Source organism: Meles meles, chromosome 2, assembly GCF_922984935.1.
Source record: "Meles meles chromosome 2, mMelMel3.1 paternal haplotype, whole genome shotgun sequence".
Lineage (NCBI taxonomy): Eukaryota > Metazoa > Chordata > Mammalia > Carnivora > Mustelidae > Meles > Meles meles.
This window is the reverse complement of record NC_060067.1, coordinates 153,376,911-153,401,290: the sequence shown is the minus strand read 5'-3', so window position 1 is coordinate 153,401,290 and position 24,380 is coordinate 153,376,911. Positions and strand designations below refer to the sequence as shown.

General features: G+C 35.3%; 1 protein-coding gene across 1 annotated transcript in view; it reads right to left on the bottom strand.

Annotated features, from left to right (window-relative positions):
- Window positions 1–24,380, bottom strand: part of FZD3 (frizzled class receptor 3) — a 101,029-nt gene that overhangs the window by 32,738 nt on the left and 43,911 nt on the right. Inside the window, exon 4 of the mRNA XM_045998222.1 lies at window positions 17,620–18,637. Within this exon, the coding sequence (XP_045854178.1) occupies window positions 17,620–18,637 (1,018 nt within the window). The remainder of the gene's footprint in view (window positions 1–17,619; window positions 18,638–24,380) is intronic.

Genomic DNA, 24,380 nt, shown 5'->3' with positions numbered 1-24,380 from the left:
CACCTCACACCTGTTGGACTATTATCAAAAAGGTAAGAATGTATCTGCAAGGATGGGGGAAAAGGAAACCCTGTTCACTGCTTGTAGGAATGTAAAGTGATGTAGGCGCAAGGGAAAACAGCATGGAAGTTCCTCAAAAACTTAAATTAGAACTACCCTATGATCCAGCAATTCCACTTCTGAGTATTTCTCAAAAGAATATGAAAATACTAACTGAAAAAATACATGCACCCCCATGTTCACTGCAGCATTATTTATAATATCAAGATATAGAAACAATCTGTGTTCATCAATGGATGAATGGATAAAGAAAACTGTGGTGTGTGTACACACATACACAGACACACACACACACACACAAATATTAGTCAGCCATTATAAAGGACAAAATCTTGCCATTTGTTAGAGTATGGATGAACCTTGATAACATTATGTCAAATAAAAAAAGTCAAACAGAGGAAAACAGATAATATATGATCTCACTTATATGTGGAATCCAAACAACAACAAAACCAAGCTCACAGATACAGAAAACAAGACTGGTAGTTAGGAAACAAGTGAAGAGGTTCAAAAGGTATAACCTTCCAGTTACAAAATAAAAATGTCATGGGGATGTAATGTACAGCAATGGTGACTATAGTTAATAATATGGTATCACATATTTGGAAGCTAAGAGAGGAAATCTTAATTCTCATCACAAAAAACATTTTTTATAATTATGTATGATGATGAATGTTAACTAGACTTATTGTGATCCTTTCACAATGCATAAAAACACTGCATCATTATGCTATACACCTGAAACTAGTATGTCAATTATACCTCAATTTAAAAAAACTGATCTCGCATTTTTTAAAGGATTTTTTTTTTTAAGTAATCTCTAAAGTGGCTCAAACCCACAACCCCAGGATCAAGAGTTGTGGACTCCACTGACTGAGGTATCCTGATCTCACATTTGTATAATACTTAAAATAATATAATAATACAATAAAGTAATTCCTTTTGGGAAAAATAGGCACGACCAAATTTTAATTTCATGAATATATTCTGAAACTCCAGAATAACTTTCCAGAAAGCACATGAGTTTCTATTAAACATATTCACTTTAAAAAATATTTTTTCCATTTCAATTAGTTTTAGGCCAAAGCTAGAAAAGCTCTTTGAAGTTTCCATTAAGACTATGACATGCGGGGCGCCTGGGTGGCTCAGTGGGTTAAGCCGCTGCCTTCGGCTCGGGTCATGATCTCGGGGTCCTGGGATCGAGTCCCACATCGGGCTCTCTGCTCAGCAGGGAGCCTGCTTCCCTCTCTCTCTCTCTCTGCCTGCCTCTCTATCTACTTGTGATCTCTCTCTGTCAAATAAAAAATAAAAAATAAAAATCTTAAAAGACTATGACATGCATGTAATACAGTTTTATGGTTATAATTTACATTTACAGGTATAAAGCAAGTTATGACATCTAGCAGCAAAATACATGGTTAATTATACTTTCTGGTTCTTAAGGTCATAAAATGGTTAAGGAAAGAAGGGAATTAAATTTAGTTGACTTCTTATTGTGTGTTGAGCTTTTAAGTATCTGAGGACTTTTATTTCTCAAAAGAGTCTCATGAAAAAAGAAATTCTGGAAATATATATATAAAATATAAAAAGGGGGTAAAAATTGAGAATATAAGGAATGTAAGTAGAAATAATGCTTTTCACTATATATTTTTAACATTATAAATCATCTAAGACATCATCTATTCAAAAAATTAAATTAAAAAACATAATCAGGAAAAAAAAAAACCCTAAAGAACAAGAGGCCTCTGATGGGGAGAAAGTAAAAAATGCATGGAGGGAGGAGGGCATTTTAGCAGGGATTCTGGATCACCGATTGATTTTTTTTTTTTTTTTTTTAAGATTTTATTTATTTATTTCACAGAGAGAGACCACAAGTAGGCAGAGAGGCAGGCAGAGAGAGTGAGAGGGAAGCAGGCTCCCCGCTGAGCAGAGAGCCCGATGCGGGGCTCGATCCCAGGACCCTGAGATCATGACCCGAGCCGAAGGCAGCGGCTTAATCCACTGAGCCACCCAGGCGCCCCTTTTTTTTTTTTTTTTTAAGAGAGGGACCACGCAGGGCGGGATGGGGAAGGGTAGAGGGAGAAAGAAAGAGAGAATCTTAAGCAGGCTCCATACCCAGTACAGAGCACAATGTGGGCTTCATCTCATGACCCTGAGATCATGACCTGAGCCAAAATCAAGAGTAGGTTGCTTAAAGGACTGAGCCACTTAGGTGCCTCCGTTAATTGATTTCTGATGCAATTCATTGATTGAAGCATTAATCCACTTCTGGTCTATATATAGTATACATTTGTCCTTTTTTCTACTGGATTTTAGGTAATATTTAATTTTTTTAAAAATACGTTATTTATTTATTTATTTGAGAGAGAGAGAACATGGGGGAGGTCAAAGGGAGAAGCAGACTCCCCACTGAGCAGGCAGCCCAATGCAGGACTCAATCCCAGGACTCCAGGATCATCATCAGAGCCGAAGGCAGTTGCTTAACCAGCTGTGTCAGTAAGGCGCCGCTTAGGTATAAATTTTAAAATCCCAAATTATGCATTGTTAATATTTTACAGAAACAGTATTTGTTTAGCTTTATATACATAATTTTATTTCCTCATCATTTTTTCTTTCACCTCCTAATATCCTCCAGAGATCATTTTCAAGAAGAATCTTGAAACCTTTAGAAATGCCATTAATACAAGTCTTAGATTCTTAGTTTTTGTTTATATGGAAATAGCTTCATTTCATCTTTATTCTTGAGAACATGTTGAATTCTCCAGAAGATGCAGAGATGAATTTTGGGGTGCAAGATGTTTATAAGGAAGAGATCTGTGAAGGGAAGTGGTGGAAGCAAGACTGGACAAAGAAAGATGTGACATGCTTGCCATGAATTCTCAGACCAGTCTCCACAAACTGGTAGGGAACCCTGGAGAAAACAATGGCCTTTAAAAGGTCTTTTTTGTTATTGTTGCTGTTTTGATGATATTTTCTATTTTCAAGATTTTTGTCTCTGTTTCTCTCCCAAAATTTCACAGAAGTGTTGATTTCTTTTTATTTATCCTGCTAGGGCTAGCAACCAAAAGAATGATGAAACCAACTCAACAACTATGAAAGCTAAAAGATAGTGTAATATTATCTTTAAAATGTGGAGAGAAAATAATTTCAACTAGAATTTTGTACTTTGTGAAACTTGTAAACATGGAGATGCACTGCCAGGTCCCCTTCAAAGAAAGACTTGCTGCTCAGTTGCAGGAAGTTGGTTAGCAGACACTCTTCAGCTGCAGAGAATTGCCTTATCTAACTTCATGCTCTTCCTGGGACAGCCTGCAACTAGCAATTGCTGGAGGGGCTAAGAAGGCCTGGATGAAACTCTGAGATACTGGGTAAATATGTAATATTTATAGAAATAACAGATACAGTCACAAAGATTACCTATCTACATGAAACCACTTGGAATAAGCAAGTTTTTCTAAAAATTAGATGTCTAGAAACATAAGTTTTGAAATAGAAACATTTAGATTTCTGAAATGCAAAACTACAGTTTAGACTGCTATTTGAAGAGAAATTTAATGAACTATTATATGTAAGTGAAAATAAAGTTATCCAGAACACAGCAAGAGAGACAAGGGAAATATGAAAGTGATGTTAAGAGAAATGGAGGACAGAATGAAAGGTCCTAAAAAGAGGATGATTAGAGTCCTAGGAGTGAGTTCCTAGAGGAGCTAATGCAGAAGAGATAATATTTAGGGAGATAATGGCTCCAAATTTTTCCAAAACTGCTAACATATGGATCCACAGATCAAAGAGGACTCTAATTATCCTCTTTATTTTCACACACAAAGTATTTATTTGAACTTAAACATCTGATGTAAGGTTGAGGCTTTTTCTTTAATTGCTCATCTACTAATATTTCAGATTTTTCTTACATGCTACAAGCTTATCACCATCCATGATTTCCACTTCCTATTTCTTCAAAGTGAAAAGAGCATTCAAATACTCATAACGCAATCTATGTGCAAATCCTAGATTTTTACAATCTCCTCAAAGATCTTTAACAGTTCATCTTGCCTATACTAACTTTAATAATAATCTTTTTAAAAAAACAACTTGACTTCATCAATACTTTTTTAAAAAAATTTATTTATTTATTTGACACACAGAGATCACAAGTAGTCAGAGAGAGGGGGAAGCAGGCTTCCTGCTGAGCAGAGAGCCTGATGCGGGGCTCTGTCCCAGGACTCTGAGATCATGACCTAAGCCGAAGGCAGAGGCTTAACTCACTGAGCCACCCAGGTGCCCCTCAACAATTCTTTCTAAAGCAATCAACTTATTTTCATGAAAATAATGCTTTCTTGGGGTGCCTGGGTGGCTCAGTTGGATAAGCGTCCTACTCCTGATTTCGGCTCAGGTCATGATCTCAGGGTCCTGGGATGGAGCCCTGCACTGGGTTCCCCATCCAGCAGGGTATCTGCTTAAGGATTCCCTCTTCCTCTCCCTCCCCCAATCACCCTATATCTCTCTCTATAAAATAATCTTAAAAAAAAAAAAGAAGAAGAAAAGAAAATGCTTTCATTTCCAATCCATTCTTCACTGTTTTACCCAATATTTAATTCAATTCCATACTGAAGTAACACATACTACTTAACATAAACAGGTTCTAGATAAACATAATGAATTTAGAATAGACATAATAAACACCATTAACACATAACTACTGGTAAGGAAGAGAAGTTTGCAGGTATTCCAAAAAATAGTCTTCCAGGAGATGCATCCAACATGCACAGGTCATCAGTTTATCTTATAGGCAGGGCTGGAAAATATCCTCCAACCTAGCAAGCCAGCTAATCTGAAAAGTCAGTTATTTTGAGCACCACTGATATCTGTACATGGCACTTTTTAATCTTTGAGGGAGCTCAAGTCTCACTTCCTGGTTCTGCTTCTACAGAAAAGTGTCAATATGGGCCAAGAACAAAATGGAATCCTCAGAGAGGACAAATGTGTCACTATACCAACAGATGAACATTTTGTAGGAGAAGGAAAATAACTGAAAAGGTTTGGGTGAAAACTCTAATCCTCTTTCTCTTTTTTCCCTTGCTGATGCGTCCCTTCCATTGGAAGGGCTATTAGAATTAGGAAGGGATCTGGAAGAAAATAAGCATAGAGAAGGTAGTTTATGAAGGCTCAGCTTTAGGCGTTAAGTAGAAGAGTTATCATTTTCAGATCTTCACTCACTTTCTCCAATTACAGTACAAGTGGTAAACCTCAGAACACCAGAAGTCAACTTTGGGCAAAATTTATAAGGCAGTTCTTTTGGCCTTTCTTTTGTTAAAAAGGGCAAGAGGAAATCCTCTAGATAGATAAATGGACACACACACACATCCCTTTGCAAAAAACATCACTGTAAGCAGCTAGTAAAAAATCTGGGCTTTTCAAATTATAGCCAACATTCTCTGTCAGCTAAGCAAAATATACCGTAATGTTCACATAAGAACATGTATTTGCATGCATAGTGCTTGTATTTGGTGGTAAAGTTAAGACATCACTTATCTTAATTTTTTCCACAGATACCCTTTGAGACTGGAGTGCTATATTTTATTTGAGGGTTAAGATGATAAAACATTTATCTAAGAAACTGTTAAAGTGATTATCTGGTCACTTTTAAACTTTAGGACCTCAGGAAGCATTTCCCTACTCAACTTATAAAGAGACATAATAACTTGGCTATGAAATATTTCCATTGGACATGCTGGAAAAATAAATGTACTCTTCTAAATTAACCTTTGTATACTTAATAAACAACTTGTATTTTTAGCTATAAAATAACCCGTATCATATTTAAGATGTTTTCACTAGAGTTCTCCATATTTTTTAAAGGAACAAAAGAGTAAGAACTCACTTTTGTTACAGAATTATCTGATTTCCATATAGATTTTCTCCAACTAGGCTAAAGAATTCCTTCCGGGTAAAAGCTGTATTTTTGCATTGTTGCTTCCTCAGCAACTATCAATATGCCCGAATGTTAGGTATATGTAATAAATGGTTGTTGCATTAATGACTGAGATTTATATAGGAAGGGAAAAAAGAAACTGAGACTTATGGGAGAAAAGTTTCTAGATTCATTTAATACTAGATGGGTAAGAACATTAGAGATTATTCAGTCTGATTCCTAACTTTTGAGATGAAGAAATTATAAACTGAGTGGTCTAAAGACACAAAGTTAATCAGAGATACAGCCAGAACTAGAATGTCTCCCAAATACTCATTCATATAAGTGGTTTTTTATTTTTGTTTTTGGTATTTCTAATAAGAAGAAGTGTAAAGTGATGTAAAACTGTGGGCTTTGGAATTAGAAAGATGATTCACATCCCAGCTCTATCACTTTATGAATTTGGGTAAATTGTATAACTACATGAGACTCAATTTCCGCATTTGTAAAATTGAGTACAATCTAACTTACTGGGCTATTCTGAGGATTAAATGAGGTATGTGTATAAATTTGCTTAAGGGGCGCCTGGGTGGCTCAGTGGGTTAAGGCTTCTGCCCTTGGCTCAGGTCATGATCTCACGGTCCTGGGATCGAGCCCTGCATCTGGCTCTCTGCTCAGCGGGGAGTCTGCTCCCTGCCCCTGCCCCACCCCACTGGCTGCCTCTCTGCCTACTTGTGATCTGTCTGTCAAGTAAATAGAAAGAATCTTTAAAAAAAAATTGCTGAATACAGGACCTGGTGCACAGTATGCTTAATAAACTAGAAGCTTCTATGATTATTATATTATATTGCTTTTATTTTACTACTCCCATAAACTACTGGAATTATTTCCTTAAATTGGTATGGTGATGCCTTCAAAGACTATTGGAAATAAGATTTATTGGCATGTCTTTATTATAGTGACATACTAGAATTTATTTGTATCTATTACAGTGATAAAATAGAATTAGATTATTTTAGAACTATTTTAAAATAGAACTGAATTTTTTTTTAAGTAAACTACGCACAGCATGGGGCTCAAACACACGACCCTGAGATCAAGAGTCACGTGCTCAGAGCATCTGGGTGGCTCAGCTGATTGAGTGTCTAACTTTGGCTCACTGAGATCATGACCTCAGGGTCCTGGGATCGAGCCCCGAGTCAGGCTCCCTGCTCAGCAACCTGCTTTTCCCTCTCCCTCTGCCTGCCTCTCCCCCTGCTTATAATCTTCCTCTCTCTGTCAAATAAATAAATAAAATCTTAAAAAAGAAAAGTCACATGCTTTACCAACTGAGCCAGCCAAATGTCCCTGTATTAAATATTTTTAATGCTATTCTGCAGTTCAGTAAATTAATTATTCTCAAAAGCAGCAATGAGAATGAAACTGCGACAATTTACATGGGACAGAAAAATACCAGGCTACCATTTGCTGTTATAAAAGTTATCAAAGGTGATACAGAATAATGCTTGCTATATGTCAGGGGTTGGCAAACTACAGCCTGCAGACCAAATTTGCCACAATTCTGTTTTTGTAAATAAAGCTTTACTAGAACTTTATTTGTTTATATACTTCCATGGCTGCTTTTGTATTACACCAGCAGAGTTGTATAGTTTAAAAAATATATATTTTATATATCTATATATCTATATATATATATCAAAGCCTAAAATACTTACTATTTGACCTTTAATAGAAAGTTTGCTATGCCCTGCTGTAGACTGTGGCAAGTATATTAAATTTTTCCTAAAGAGGTGGTAACAATTTGGACACCAGATATATCTACAAGTAACACACTGAACTCATGGCTTAAGTTATCTGTGTAACAAGAAGCCAAAATAATGGCAACTTGTAGGTTTTAATATATTTATCCAAAAGTGCCATGTGACAGCATTTTACAACCTGTACATAATAGTATTAATATTTTATTATTAATATTCATTAATTTTCTATTTATACATTTTATATCTTCTTAAAAGAGATTTAGAACACACACACACATATTTTAAAGATTTATTTACTTATTCTATTTATATATTTATATATTCTATTTATTTATTATATTATTATTATACTATTATATTATTTATATATTCTATTTAAATATTTATTTATACTTATATATTTATATAATATATACTTATTATATATTATATACTTATTTTCTATTTATATATTTATTTATATTTACTATATATTAATTAATAATTAATTGATATATTATATAAAATATTTATTTACTCTATTCATATATTTATATATTTATTTTTAATATTTTTATATATTTTATATATTTATTTACTTATTCTATTATTCTATTTATATATATTCTATATATATAGAATATATAGAAGAGTCTTAAGTATATAACATATACTTATATATAAATATTATATAAAATATATATAAATTATATATTATATATTACATATTTATATTTATATATTATATATTATATAAAACATATATTATATTATATATAAAGAAGATATTTTATATCTTCTTAAAAGAGATTTAGAACACACACACACACATATATTTTAAAGATTTATTTATTTACTTTGGCAGGGAGGGGCGGAGGGAGAAGAAGAGTCTTAAGCAGACTCCACAATGAGCATGGAGCCTGATGCAGGGCTTGATCTCCTAACCCTGAGTTCATGACCTGAGCTGAAAGTAAGAGTTGGATGCTTAACTTACCACACCATCAAAGCACCCCTGATTTAGAATTTTTTTTTTTCAGGGAATTCTCACTCTTTTCTTGTATTATTGACACTGAACAAATTTGAGGAAAAATCAATTTGGTGCTAGGAAGTCACAGGCAACATATTTACCACCTTAAAAATTAGGAGCAAAAATAAAAAAAATTAGTAGTACTATATATTTACACAGAACTACTCACTGTTGCTAATGTGGTAAGTGTAAAACATACCCATTTCTCTCATGGTCCTTTCATACACATTGCTGATCCCTTTTGGATTGCATGGTAAAGGGAAGCACTCTTACCAGAAAATGAAGCTAAAATCATACCAAGTTAGATTTGACATTATTCTGCTATTTTTGTATTTTTCTGGATCAAGACTAGATAAATAACAGATGGGTTCCCTTGTGTGACTGAAAGAATACAAATAATATTTTTTGTTTGTTTTCTATAAAAATGTTTTTCTCAGAATTCTACAAATGGCTCTAATGAGAATGTGACAGTCTCAGCTAAGCTGCTTGTATTATGGTAACATATTTCTATTACCAAAACACAAGTTCTAGAATCAAATCCTTGGGACATAGAGCACTGAATTAGATGAATGGAAGAGATGAAAAAAATGAAGAGGCACTTTAGAAAAGGAAACGTTTTCTTTTGAAAATCAATGTTTAGAAGAAAAATGTGAAGGACAGGAATAATCCTCCTTCGAACCTCAATAGTTATGTATTTCCAACAACAGAATATTGTTGTACTAGATACTCTAGTACAAGTATTGCATTTAATCTTCACAGCCACCCATGAGGTAAATATACTGTATTTAACCTATTATTTCTTGTGTTTCATGAAAGGAATTGAGGCTCAGATTATTAGAGGCAGGACATAAACCCAGCCTATGACTTCAAAGCCATTTTAAAACCAGTATGTTATAGTCAAATAGTTTTCTAGAAATACTAACAATCTGAGACTTAAACTCTCCTATAAAATGCTTTAAGCCGCTTAAGAGGCACTAAATAAATATAGGGAATTACTTTTTTTAAAGATTTTATTTATTTATTTGACATAGAGAGAGAGACCACAAGTAGGCAAAGCAGCAGGCACAGAAAGGGGGAAGCAGGCTTTCCGCTGAGCAGAAAGCCAGATGCGGGACAGATCCCAGGGCACCGAGATCATGACCTGAGCAGAAGGCAGAAGCTTAAGCCACTGAGCCACCCAGGGGCCCTGGGAATTATTTTTAAAGGGGGAAAAAAAAAAAAAACAAGAAATGAAAAGACTCCCCAAGTATCTGGAAAACTACTGTGATCTTTAAATAATACATAAGATGGAAACATTCTAGAAATAAACCCTACTGATTATAAGCTGTAAAATATGCATTATTCTGACAACCCAGGCTATATTTCATAATTAATTCTGGATTCAGCCATTAAATATTACTTTCTCAAGTATTACTTAATACATTTTTAAAAAGCGTTCTTGCTAAATAAATAGTTGGTATAAAGTACTTTAAATATTTTAGAAGACTATATCAGCCATTTTTCTTCAAGTTAATTAAATACATGCAATTTGCATTAAATCCAATTAGTACTCTGAAACAATGTGATCAACTACTTCACAAACCCATTTTTTAAATATTTGAAAACTTCAGTATTATGCAAAGTGACTATTAAGTAACATTACCAATTTTAAAGCAAACATACACAAATATTATGCTCTGTAAGTCACCTGAAGAGGCTACTCCAAGGATAACATCATTGCTTAATAAACTTAAAAAACTTCTCATTAGAAATTATTATCAGAAAAAAAAAAAGAAAAAGAAATTATTATCAGAGCCCGCTAGGTATTCTTTTAGGTATTCTCTTGTTAGCAAATCTTGTTCAATTATGTGTGCATATGACTTCAAATAGGAAGATAGTATCTCTGGTGCTCAATTCACAAGTCTGTAGGAGATTTCTCTAAAGTAAAATTCTGAATTAAAATACAAAAATTCTAATATTTGAATATTAAAAATCATAAAGTAGGACAAATATTGTAATGATTCACTTATATGAAGTACCTAGACTAGCCAAATTCATAGACATAAAGTAGAATGATGGCTGCCAGAGGCTGGGAGGCAGAGAAGAATGGAATTACTGATTGATGGGTACAGAGTTTTAGTTTAAGAAGATAAAAAAGTTCCTGGAGATGGAGATGGCTGCACAACAATGTGAATGTACTTAATGACACAGAACAATACACTTAAAAATGGTTAAAATGGCAAATCTTATGTTATCATTTAATGGGAATACTTTACCACAATTAAAAAAGAAAAAAACCCAACCTAGGTGGCTGGCCCTATCATTTGTCAGCGGGCTATAGATTGCTGACCACTGATAAACTTTGTTAATGTGACTCTGTGCAAGCCATATGATTTCTTACTGCATCAATTTCCTCCCATGAAAGTGGCAGAAATGAAGGCATACTATCTATTTCATAAGATGTTGCAGATATCAAGTAAGATAACAGATTTTAGCCACAGTGAAGTTTATACAATTAAGAGTTGATGTGTATAGCACTTTCTTCTTCCTTTTTTTTTTAAGGTGGGGGAGGGGTAGAGGGAGAGAGAGAAAGAGAATCTTAAGCAGACTCCATACCTAGTGTGGAGTCTGGTACAGGGCTCCATCCTACCACCCAGAGATCATGACCTGAGCTGAAATCAAGGGTCAGAGGACACTCAACTGACTAAGCCACCCAGGTGCCCCTACAGCATTTTCTTTTTTTTTTTTTTTGAATAAGCCAGATTTAAAGATTTTATTTGTATTTAATTGAGAAAGAGTCAGAGAGCAAGTGAGAGAAAGCATGGGAGTGGGAGAGGGGCAGAGGGAGGTTGAGAAATAGGCTTTCCACTGAGCAGGGAGCCCAACATGGAGCTCCATCTAGGACCATGACCTGAGCCAAAGGGAGACACTTAACCAACTGAGCCATCCAGATGACCCTTAAACAGCCAGGTTTATTAATTCAACATCTATAACTTAAGCAAGACTGAAAAGCAGGAGTCACAAGGGAATTAATGGGATCACACACACAATAAAGCTTTAATCATACCTGCACTATCTTCCAGAACAGCCTCTGAACTACTGTGCTGAAGAAAAAGGCTAATACTAACTCTGGGAGAAAAAAAAATACATACTGCAGGAAATTTTTAAAAAAAATATCTGTATATGAGTATTATTAATTCATGAGGTGTTAGTGTGAAAAACATTTCTTTCATCAGGTTTAGGAAAACTTTAATGAGAAAGAAAAAGTCAAGAGAGTCCCTAATTTGAACTAATAAAGGGTTCTCCAAAAAATAATAAATAAATCACAAAGATACTTGAAGACAAGTATGGGAAACAAAATGAATGAACAACCAACATGGTTAATAATAGCTTTTGGTTAAAGCTAAAATGACTATTAAACACACTTTAAAAATTCAGAAATACTGAAAATGCATGAGTTAACCTTTTAAGAATTTAGAAAAAGTAATTTTAAGAGAAGCATTAGTAAGAAAGTAAGAACAGAAATAACTGAATTGAAAAGATAATCCTCTAGCAAGACTGGTCAAAGTGGAATAAAGAGGACATACATTACAAACAAAAAATGGTAAAAATGTACAAAACAAAAAATATATGAATAACTTGATACTAATATATTTGAAAAGTTAGATAAAATAATCTTCTAAAAAATAAAATGAACAATGCCTTTCTTTATAAGAAATAAAACACCTGAATAAAACAATTACTATTTAAGAAATTCAAATAATAGTTTCAAAAACCTAGTGTCTTTCATAACTTCTCCCTCCCTACTTTAAAGATCCTAGGACAGAGGCATCTGGGTGGCTCAGTCGTTGAGTATCTGCCTTTGGCTCAGGTCATGATCCTAGGGTCCTAAGACTGAGCCCCACACCAGGCTGCCTGCTCAGCAGGAAGCCTGCTTCTTCCTCTCCCACCCCCCCCCCCCGCTTGTGTTCCCTTCTCGCTATTTCTCTCTGTCAAATAAATAAATAAAATCTTTTAAAAAAAGAATCCTAGGACAGAGTTTTAAGAGGCTATATCAACCCTTTCAAAGAGCAAAGCCTCTCTACTCACCGTAAAAATTGAGAATTAAAAAAAAAACACCTCACTTTATGAAGCTGTTATAACCTTGATACCCAAACTGGACAAGGACAAAAAAAGAAAAACTCATCACAATCCATTTTACATATGCATATAGAAGCAAAAATCTTAAAACATAAGAACTGGAAAGTAACGAAAAGACAAATCTGTCCTTACCTGCAGACAACAGTACTTCTACAAAGAATATCTAAAAGAATTTACATAATTAGAATTAACAAAAAACTTCAACAGGGATGCTCAATATAAGATCAATATACAAATTCAATTAATGGCATTCTTGTACACCAGCAATAATCAATTTAAAAACGTAATAGAGAAAAGATCCCATTCACAATTGCAACAAAAAATATAAGGTACCGGGAACAAATAAATGAAAACATAAATAAACAAAAAAATATTAAAACCTAGTATTATAATGATGGCAATTTCCCCCAAGTTCACTTAAAATAAAAAATAATTTCAATCAAAATGCCAAATGTTTTTCATGGATAAACTGATTCTAAAATTCATATACAGAAGTGGCAAGAATGGTTAACATAATTTTGAAGAGCAAGGTAGGGGAAACATGGAATTAATACAAAGCTATAGAAATAGACCAATGGAACAAAAGAGAGAACCTAAAAATGAAATTTGAGTGTGACAGAGGTTGCATTACAATTTAGATGGGCTATTTGATAAATGGTGCAAAAGGCATAGTGCTTACTTGTATGAAAAATAAAATTACCTTCTTCATAATGTAGAAAAAATACATTTCAAGGGATTAGAGATAGGAGTCAAAAAATCGAATTTTAAAAATTGCTGTGGGCACCTGGATGGCCAGGTGGTTAAGTGTCTGACTCTTGATTTTGGCTTGGGTCATGACCTCAGCATCTGGAATGGAGCCCCACATTGGGCTCCTCATTCAGCACAGAATCTGCTTCAGATTCTCTATCTCCCTCTGCCCCTCCCCCTGCTCATGCCCATGTACTCTCTCAAATAAAAGGAAATCTTAAAGTAAAATAAAAGAAAATAAAGCAAATAACCTAACAGAGCATTGGACAAAGCAGGAAATGTGCAAAATCACAGAAGAGAAACCCCGAATGGCCAATAAACCTATGAAAACATGTTCAGCCTTACAAGGGGAATAAAAATTACTATGGGATTGAGATACTGTTTTAAAGGCTGGCAAAAACTAAAAAGCCCGAGAATACCATGATGGGGAAAATGGGAAATTCATACTCAACTGTGAGTGTAAATTAAAATATCCATTTGGTTTGATGATGTATCTTACAATGCAACAATTTCACTTTCTGGTATATACATCCTAGAAATTCTTGGGACATGTGCAAGGAAGATAGGTATTAAAAGAACATTCACCGCAAAATAGTTTATAACAGCAAAAAAATTGGAAGCTACATGTCCATAAAAGAATGAGTGAATATCTGCAGTATATATATATTAGACTAAGACAGTTAAAATGAACAGATTAGTAGTACACACATAAAACCGAATGAAAAAAAGCAAGCTATAGAATGAGTTCACTTAATGGATTTTTAAAACTTACAAACCGCAAGTTTTATAGATCTGCAAATACTCAGCCACAAAATAAAAATATTGGGAAGAATGATAAGCACCATCTTTATGAGAAGGGTTACCTGTGGGGAGGGACAGGAAAAAGAATGGGAACACCTAAGGGAACACAGGCAGGCATCAACTGTGTCTTCAATGATAGCTAGCCAGCTAGCCAGCCAGCCAGCCAGATAGATAGAATATAATGTTAAGATTTCAAGGCAGTTTGGATATGAGTATACACATGTTTGCTACGTTATTTACTACACTCCCACATATTTGAAATATTTTATAATATAAACTTCCTTAAAAGGAAATACATTTTAAAAACTGAACTAGAGGGGCGCCTAGGTGGCTCAGTCAGTTAACTGTCTGCCTTTGGCTCAGGTCATGCCCGCATGGAGCTCCCTGGTCGGCATGAAGTCTACCTCTCCCTCAGCCCCTCAAGCCTGCTAGTGTTCTCTTTCCCTGTGTCTCTCAAATAAAATCTTAAAAATAAATAAAAATGAACTAAAGCCACAGCATTAATATACATATCAAAAACTAAATGTTAAGTTAAAAAAAATCAAGTTACAGAAATATGTATAGTATGGTATCACTGTATATAACATATTTCTGTAAAACAGTTGTTCCACAGCTATATACATATTATATATATGTATACATATAGTTGTATAGACTTTCATGGGAATGGTATACTCCAAATTCAGGATGATGGTTGTCTCTGAGCAGGGACTAAGAGGAACAGAACTGGGGAAGGGAACATAGGGAGCTTCAGCCAAATCTGTAAATATTTCTTTTATAAAGCCTGAAGCAAGGGGCACCTGGCTGGCTCAGTCATTAGAGTGTGAGACTCTTGATCTCAGGGTAGTGAGTTCAAGCTCCACGATGAGTATAGAGCTTACTTAATATTTTAAAATAAAAGAAAGTCTGAAGCATATATGGCTGGTAAAGCTTGGTACTGGATGGTTTTTAAAATCCCATGTTTATATGGATGTATGTAAATAACAGCAGAAACAATAACAAATGAAGAAAATGAATGAGAGCTAACATCTGAGCACTTACTATGTAGTAGGCACTCTTCTAAATGCGTGCATGTATACTCCTAAGAACAACCCGAGGAAGTAGATTCTGCTTGTTTCTAATACTATTATTATTTTATTACAATTTGATTCTATTACCCATTTTAAGATGAGTAACTAAAGCAGAGAGAGGTGAAGTTGGCCTAAGATTATAAAGCTAGCAAATACTGAAAATAAGACACGAAGCCAGGATTTGTGCTCCAGAGTTTACACCTTAATAACCATATTATTGTTATAATGTTATTCTCTATTCCTTTCACTATATCATCAATAATTCATTTCCAATGTTATTTTGGTATGTTGGAAATGAAAAACACATTTTAACCCATGACCACACACACACACACACAATTTCTGTGCAGCTCACACTAGTTCTAAAGATGTTCAAAGAATTCTAGGAATGTCCTGAAAATAGTGGCATCCCAACTAATTTATCAATTTATATATTTCAGGATTGGTATTTTTTAGGTCATTATTTTATAATCAAGCATTATTTTTTCAATAGTCTAACATACTATATATCTGGAATCTTAGATAACTTATATAAAGAAGCCAATGATGTAACTGAACCATCTCTTTCTCTCTCATTAGGGGCAAAATTCCATAACCTAGCTTCAGCTCTGAAAACTCATATTAAGAGTTTTCAATAAGTCATTCTGCCAAGAAATTCAATTTCCGTCATTCCTTTTTTGTGGTCTCTCAGTATAAGTTGTTTTTAAAAAGCCCATAGCTAATATTTATACAATAATAAATTGACATTCTCAGTCATTAAATATTTATCAGCATTGATTATATGCTAATCATATACTCCTTGTTCCTGGTACCACTGTCACCATTTCTTTCTTTCTTTTTCCTTTCTTTTTTTTACGATTTATTTATTTATATATTTTAGAGAGAGATAGAGAGAGAGTGAAGGGTGGGGGAGAGGTATGGGGCAGGGGCAGAGGAGGATAGAAAGGGAGAGAATCTGTGTGCAGAGCCCACAGAGAGCTCAGTGTCAACCCTGAGTTCATGACCTGAGCCAAAAGCAAGAGTCAGATGGTCAACCAACTGAGCCACCAGGCACACACGCCCCCTATTTCTTAAAAATGTCTTTTCTCCATATATACAGCCACATTCTCGATGTTATCATCTACTAACCTACAGAATATGTATTCAAAAAATACAAAAAATATGAAAAAGAAGTTCTTGCTTTCAAAGAATTCACTGTCTAGCAGGGGAAAGAGACAAAAGTTATCTATAATATGTTAGTACTTTTAAAAAGGTAATTAAACCTTAAGGGTGAGAGGAGATGAAAGGGTGGCTTGGTGCACTTCTAACAGCTAACCTGGAATGTGAACAGGAGAGAGCAATGGAGACTGCTCTTTCAAGAAAACGTGTCTTAAAAGGAAGAGAGAATGATAACTAGGATAACTAGGGTCACAAGTTCTAGAGAAGGTTTTAAGATAAGAGAAATACTTAGCATCAATTATTCTGGAGTACTTTCCTTGTTACATTCCTCTCCTAACACTAAATCCCAGTTTGGATAGAACTAAGTCACTTAACATTTCTAAGTCTCAAATGAGATAGATGTTTAAGAACTCTAAATTATGAGGAAACTCAAATAAAAGACCTCTAAAGTTCTTTCTAGACCTAAAATTCTATGATTCTGTGACCGATTATCTGACCTGTTTAAATTCAAAGGTAAATCATAAAATATTCAATATGCATAAAAGAAAAACCAAGACCAATTAAGAGATGAATTAGTTGTACAACTGCATTCTATTACTTTTGCAAAACTGTTAAAACAATTCCTCTTTTAACCATCAGTAAAATTTTCAAAAAAGACAGTGCCTTTTTATCAGCTGGTAAAGTGCTTCTCATCCTCAAACCTGTACACTTCTAAACAATCACCAAGCAAACCGTTTTGTGACAACAGAAGTAAACTGCTTAAAAGCCCATAGCTTAGACTTGTAAAAATCATCTTTTAAATGGAAGAGGTTTATAGAAACATGTATATTACATTCTTTTTATAATATATTTGTTCATTATCGTTAAAATTTTAATGTACAGGTTCATAAACGGTTTTTTTTTTAACTAGCTAAGATTAGATATTTAGAGTAATACGCCTCTTTTCATTATTACACATTCTGAAATTTAGAACAAGGTTTCCCTTACCTGATATGGACATGGAATGTGATATTCTCTGCAGCGTTCTTGTATCCATGTTGTTTCCCAGATGCCACGGTAAGCTTGCTCATAAAAGTAGCATCCAATTACAACCAAGAGTGGTACGAGATAAAGAATGCTGAAAACACCAATCCGGATCATAAACTTCACCAACTTATCTTGGTTCTCCTTTTCTAATGGAATTTCAATTCGAACTCTGTTTAGGGATATAATGCCAGCTAAGAGAAGAGAAACTCCAACTACCACATATAGGCAGAGGGGAGCAAGAACAAAATATCTCAATGCATCAACATCGTAGAGGCCAACAAAACACACGCCACTGATATTGTCACCTTCAATTTTATTCATCGCTAAAAGGATGATAGTTAGAGTTCCAGGGATGCCCCATGCACTGGCGTGAAATAGCAATGCTTTCTTCTCAATAGCTTCACTACCCCACTTTGGCACAGCTGCCAAGAACCATGTGATGGTAAGAATTACCCACCAGACACTGCCAGCCATAGTAAAAAAATAGAGTACCATAAAAAGCATGGTACAGGCTTTATTATGAGATCCTTGTGTCACTGTGGAAGCCTTATACTGTGCAGGGCTAGATGCATTGCAGGCTACTCGGTCCTCAAGCAAAAACCCAATGAAAAAAATTAGTGATACCATCATGTAGCAGACTGCATAAAATATGATAGGTCTTTCAGGATAACGGAATCTTGTGACATCAATCAAAAAAGTTAAAAAAGTAAACAACGTGGCAGAGAGGCAAATGATTGAAATCAATCCTATGAAGTATCGAGCAAATGAAAGTTCTTCTCTCCTAAAGTACATATTTGGACAAGGAGGTGAACAATCACGCACGTGTAAAAAAGAATAACCAAGATCAGGATCAATTTTCAACTCTCGAGGACACCAAAAACCATAGTCTCTCTGCACTGCCACTGGAGCTCCTTCAGTAGGATCACCAGCTAAATTCAGATCCACAAGTCGAGGATACGGCTCATCACAATCTGGGAACCTAAAAAAATACAAGATAGGAAACATTTTCACTCATTGGGAAATCTATTGATACCTAACAATTTGGGTTTCCAAATTGAGCACTCATGACCTTCTTCATTCTAATATCCTTGGAGTACAATTACATTAAGTAGGAATAAAGTAAATATTGATTCTTGTTTATGGGCCATACAGATTGTTCACTGTTGATCAAAAAGTGATATGGTTTTATACCTGATTTTTTTTTAAAGATTTTATTTATTTGACGGAGAAAGACACAGTTAGAGAGGGAACACAAGCAGGGGGAGTGGGAGAGGGAAAAGCAGACCCCTTGTCAAGCAGGGAGCCCAGTTTGGGGCCCGATCCCAGCACCCCAGAATCAAGACCTGAGCCAAAGGCAGATGCTCAACTGACTGAGCCACTCAGGTGCCCTGGCTTTATACTTAATTTTGTTTTGGTTTCAAAAACAGTACTTTCTTTCTTAAGTTTTCTTTTTTTTTTTTTTTTTTCAATAATTTCTACCCCCAACATAGGGCTTGAACTCACAACTCCTGAGAACAAGAGTTGCATACTCTTCTGACTGAGCCAGCCAGGCACCCCAAAGAGTCTTCTTCTTCTTTTTTTTTAATATTTTATTTATTTGACAGAGAGAGAGAGATCACAAGTAGGCAGAGAGAAAGGAGGAAGCAGGCTCCCTGCTAAGCGGAGAGCCCAATGCGGGGCTCGATCCCAGGACCCCGAGATCACGACCTGAGCCGAAGGTAGCGGCTTAACCAACTGAGCCACCCAGGCACCCCAAAGAGTCTTCTTTTAATTAAAATAGTCTAACTTAGCCATCAATAAGTAACACTGTATATAGGGAGTATTTATTTAAGACACCCCCTTTAAAATAAGATTTCAAAATATACATTATAAAAGAAATAAATACATATATCTAACAAAATAGTAGCTTTTTCCCAATCTTTAATTACAGTTACACTAGATTCAATGGAACTTCCTTAAGCAGAAATGTTAAAAAATTTTTCCCAAATGCACAGCCCAAGGTGTTCTGAATTACATTAGCATTAAAAATCATTATAAGGGGCGCCTGGGTGGCTCAGTGGGTTAAGCCGCTGCCTTCGGCTCAGGTCATGATCTCAGGGTCCTGGAATCGAGTCCCGCATCGGGCTCTCTGCTCAGCAGGGAGCCTGCTTCCCTCTCTCTCTCTCTCTCTCTCTGCCTGCCTCTCTACTTGTGATCTCTCTCTGTCAAATAAATAAAAAAAAAAAAATCATTATAAGTGGCACAGTTTTTATACCTTACTTTTCCATTTTATATCTGTTCCCTGCTTAGCATATTGTTTAATTATAGTCCTTCTAAGGTCTCTAATATCAACTACTTCTTTCTTATCACCCCTAATTTCTCTCCAATCCATTACATTCTCTAACTCAGTTATTCTCAAACTTTGGTGTACATAAGAAAAAATATTGTTTTAAAAATAAAAGTTCGGTGCCACCTGGGTGGCTCAGTCAGTTAAGTGCCTGCCTTCAGCTCAGGTCACGATGCAGCAGTCCTGGGATCAAGCCCCAAGTTGGGCTCCCTGCTCAATAGGGAGTCTGCTTCTCCCTCTCCCTCTGCTCCTCCCCCGACTTGTGCTCTCCCTCTCCCTCATTCACTCAAATAAATGAATAAAATCTGTCTAAAAATAAATAAAAATAAAACTTATTGGGGCACCTGGGTGGCTCAGTCAGTTAAGCGTCTACATCAGGCTCAGGTCATGATCCCAGGGTACCACTCAGCAGGGAACCTGCTTCTCCCTCTTCCTCTGCCCTTGCTTGTGCTCTCTCTCTTGGTCTAATAAAGAAATAAAATCTTTAAAATAAATAAATAAGAAAATTCTTGGTTCCCACCAACACAAATCATATTACAGTATACCTGTGTTAGGGCCCAGAAATTTGCATTTTAGCAAGTTTCCAAAGGTATGAGATCTGCAGACTTGAGAAAGTGTTATGGCTGCAGAACAAATAAAACGGGTTTGTGGTGCAGACATGAGTAAGGGTACCATTCTCATGAACTTCTGCATCTTCAATATTCTTGCCTGTATCAGTTTCTAAGCCTTCAGACTCCTATTAACTAGATGTTTAATAGTTTATATACATCAAATAGTTTCCAAGAAGCTGTGGTTGATATTAAGTTTGACAAAAACATGCATAAACCTTATGCTGTAGCTGATTAATCTTTTATTTTCTAATATAATCCATTTTCTTCTCTGGACTTGGAACTGTAAATCTAAATGAGAGAAACTTATGGCATCTAAGCATTTGCTTATATCCTGCCATATGTCAGGGATTAAACATGAAAAGACAAAAAAACCAGGCTTTCTATCCTACAGTCTAAAAGGAGATACAAATTGTAAATACAAAATTCAGCAGTGGGATATATGAAGCAAACAAACTCTATATAATGTATAAAAATAATATAAAAGATTAATTCTTCCGAGGGGCAAGATTATGAAAGACTTCATAAAATAAGACCCTCAGTACAGGATTTTGACTCAGTATTTGACAGTTCTGATAGTATGCCAATCAGTATTCTAGCAAGAAATGCAAGCAATGGCAAAGAGATTTGAACAGGGTAGTTTAATACTGCTGGAGCATGAAGTGTGCATGACTTGTGACACGAGATCACGTTGGAGAGATAAGCATGTTGCAGAAGAGAGAGAACAGCGATATAAAGTTAAAACCATGCCAAATTATACTCTATGTTTTTATGGCTATATTTGTATATTCATCTGTCACTCAATATAGATATACTTCACTCTATAATCTTTCCAAAAACCAAACTCTTGATTTCTACTCCTTAAGTTTCCCCCATTTCCATAAGTGGTAATCACATTCTTCTAGTTCCTCAGGCCAAAAACCTTGAGGACATTCTTGAAATCCTTTCCCTCTAATAAATACCTCACTATCTGCCACCAATTTCTATCACTGTACCTTATGATATATCTTCTCATTTCCTCCACTGCCTCTGTGCAGTTTAAGCCATTAATACCTCTTCCCTGGACTTCTGGAGTGTGTTCCAATTGATCTCCATTTCCACACAGCGGTCAGTGTCCTTTATAGACATGCCACTCCTGTGCTCATGATCATGTCTCTTCTGCTCAAAGCCCTCTAGTGCTCTCCCACCTCACTAAGAGTCAAATCCAAAGTCCATATCAGAGCTACAAAGACTCTATGGCCAGTATTTTTCTGATCTGATATTCTTCCATTCTCCCTAAATTACTTGGCTCCAGATTCTCTGGTTCCCTTGTTCTTTGACTAATCCAAGCATGCTTCCATTTCAGAGCAGGTGCACTAACTGCTGTTTCCTATGCCTAGGTTTTTCTTCCCTAGACATCTAGATTATTTGTTCTCTCATATTGTTTCGGTCCTTATCCTAATGCCTCTTTATCAAAAAGGCGTTCTCCAATATGTCTGTAGAAGAGAGTCCTTCTGCTTCCCCATATTTTATCATTACCACCCAACCCTATTCTTTTTCTTATTAGCATTCATTACCAGCTGATATTAATCTATTTATTTGTTATCTCCCATCACTGCCCTCACTATTAGAATTTTAGTTCCATAAGAACCAAGACTGTATTTTGTTGACTACTTATCTTCAGCATCTAGACTAGTGGCTAGCACACAGGCCACATCCAACTAATATTTGTTAATGATTACTGAATAAACATATTCATATAGACCTAACCCAGGTAATTAGAAAGATGACTAGGAACAGTGTGGAAGACAGACTTGGGCAAAAATGGAGGCAGAGATATTAGTTGATTCAAATAATATCAGGACTAAAACCAGGTAAAGTCAGGGGCACCTGGCCGGTTGAGTTGGTAGAACATGTGACTCTTGATCTCCAGGTTCTAAGTTCGAGCCCCATGTTGGGCATAGAGATTACTTAAAAATTTTTTTTAAATCCTAAAAAGAAATAAAATAAAACCAGATAAGGCAGTGGGAATGAGACATATATGAAATTAGTTACATAAAAGCAATGAAGTTTATAATTGATTAGATATGGGAGCTAAGGCCAATGAAGGAGGAACAGAAGACGACTTACAGAGAATTAAAAAATGAGCAAAGGAAAATCAATTTTAGACATGTTAAAATGAAGGTATTTGAAACAAATGTAGGCTAGGGTTTCCAATAGCGGCTAGATATGCAGATTTGGAACTCAGCAAGAGGATGTCAAAGTTATAGATTTAGGTGTAGGAGTCAGCAGCAGATGAGTAAGAGTTAAAGTGAGTGAGATGAGATCATCCTGGAAAGCACACAGAATCAAAAAGAACAGGAACAGAACTCTGGAAAGCACCAATACTCAAGGGGGTAAAATGAGGAAGAGGATCCAAAAAAAGAAATTAAGAATGATTGGTATGAGAAATAGCAGACCAGAATAGTTCACATATAATGGCGTAAATGATTTTCATGAAAAGAGGGCAAGCTGAGGTTGAGGGGAATTAGGATGAAATACAGAATAAAGCTGAAATACAGGTTTGAAGTGCGTGATACAGATTTGACAGAGGTGCTGAGAGGAATAAACAGAAATTATTCTGTTGACCAAACTAGAAATCTGCCAAAGACAAACAGCAAACAGAACTGCTATGGTTGGCATCATTAAACATACAGCATATAGAAATGGGTTGACTCAATCCAGTTGGAAACCTGAACAAGTTCAGTAGAAGGAATTGCTTCAAGATTGCTTCAATGTTGAAATTGCTAGCAAGGTATCATTTCAAGTGATAGACCATGAAGGTTAAGTAAGGAAATAAATGAGATTAGGAAGAGGGATACTAGGAGAGGGGGGAAAAAAAAAAACCAAAGTCTGGGAGTGTCCAAGAAGTTCAAGAGCAGTAAGAACAAGAATAGGAGAGATGTGGAAGAATGAAAGGTTGTTATGAAAGACCTGTTTGCCAGAATTTAAGGTTTCACAGTTAGTCAAGGTCATGCAATATTGAGGACATAAAACAGATCTAATCCCATCAAAATAAAGATGATAATGAGATTTCTATACTAGTATATAAACTATTAATACAAAAAGACCACTAAATAATGGGAGTTAGCTACAAGAAACGTAAAATAGAGTCTTGCCCGAGCAAATCATAACTGTTGTTATAAATACCAAGAAATTAAAAGACTTCTAAAAGAGGGACTGTAAACGCTACCACATGTTTGGGGAGAAAGTGGATGAATGGTTACATGGGACTAGATAAGAAAACAGGTTAAATAGGTGGGAAACAGAGTAGACAAATACGAGAAAGCAAAATATCAGTGAACTGACTATAAGAAACTGATATGTTTTATTTCTTGAAGTTTTTCCAAATGCCAAACACCTGCTTTTTACCCACCTCCACGGACTACTTTTAGATGACAGAATTAATTTTAACATAAAGGAGAAAAGAATGTTCACTGCAGCACTACTGATAACAGCAAACACCCAGAAATAACTTAAATGACTAGCAACAGAAAATAGCTAAATAACTATGGAATATTAACATAGTAGTACATTATGTAGCAATTAAAAGGGATGAACCAAACCTACAGATATACAGATACATTTAAAAAATTTTAATGTTGTTTATAGATATGTATATATGTAATAAGAGTATAAAAGCAAATACAGAAATGATTAACAACAGTCAACATTAATTATTACCTCATCTGTGGGGAGGAAAGAAGGGAATGAAATCAAGATGTGTACCAAGGAAGGAACTTTCAACTCTACCTGTATTATTTCTTTAA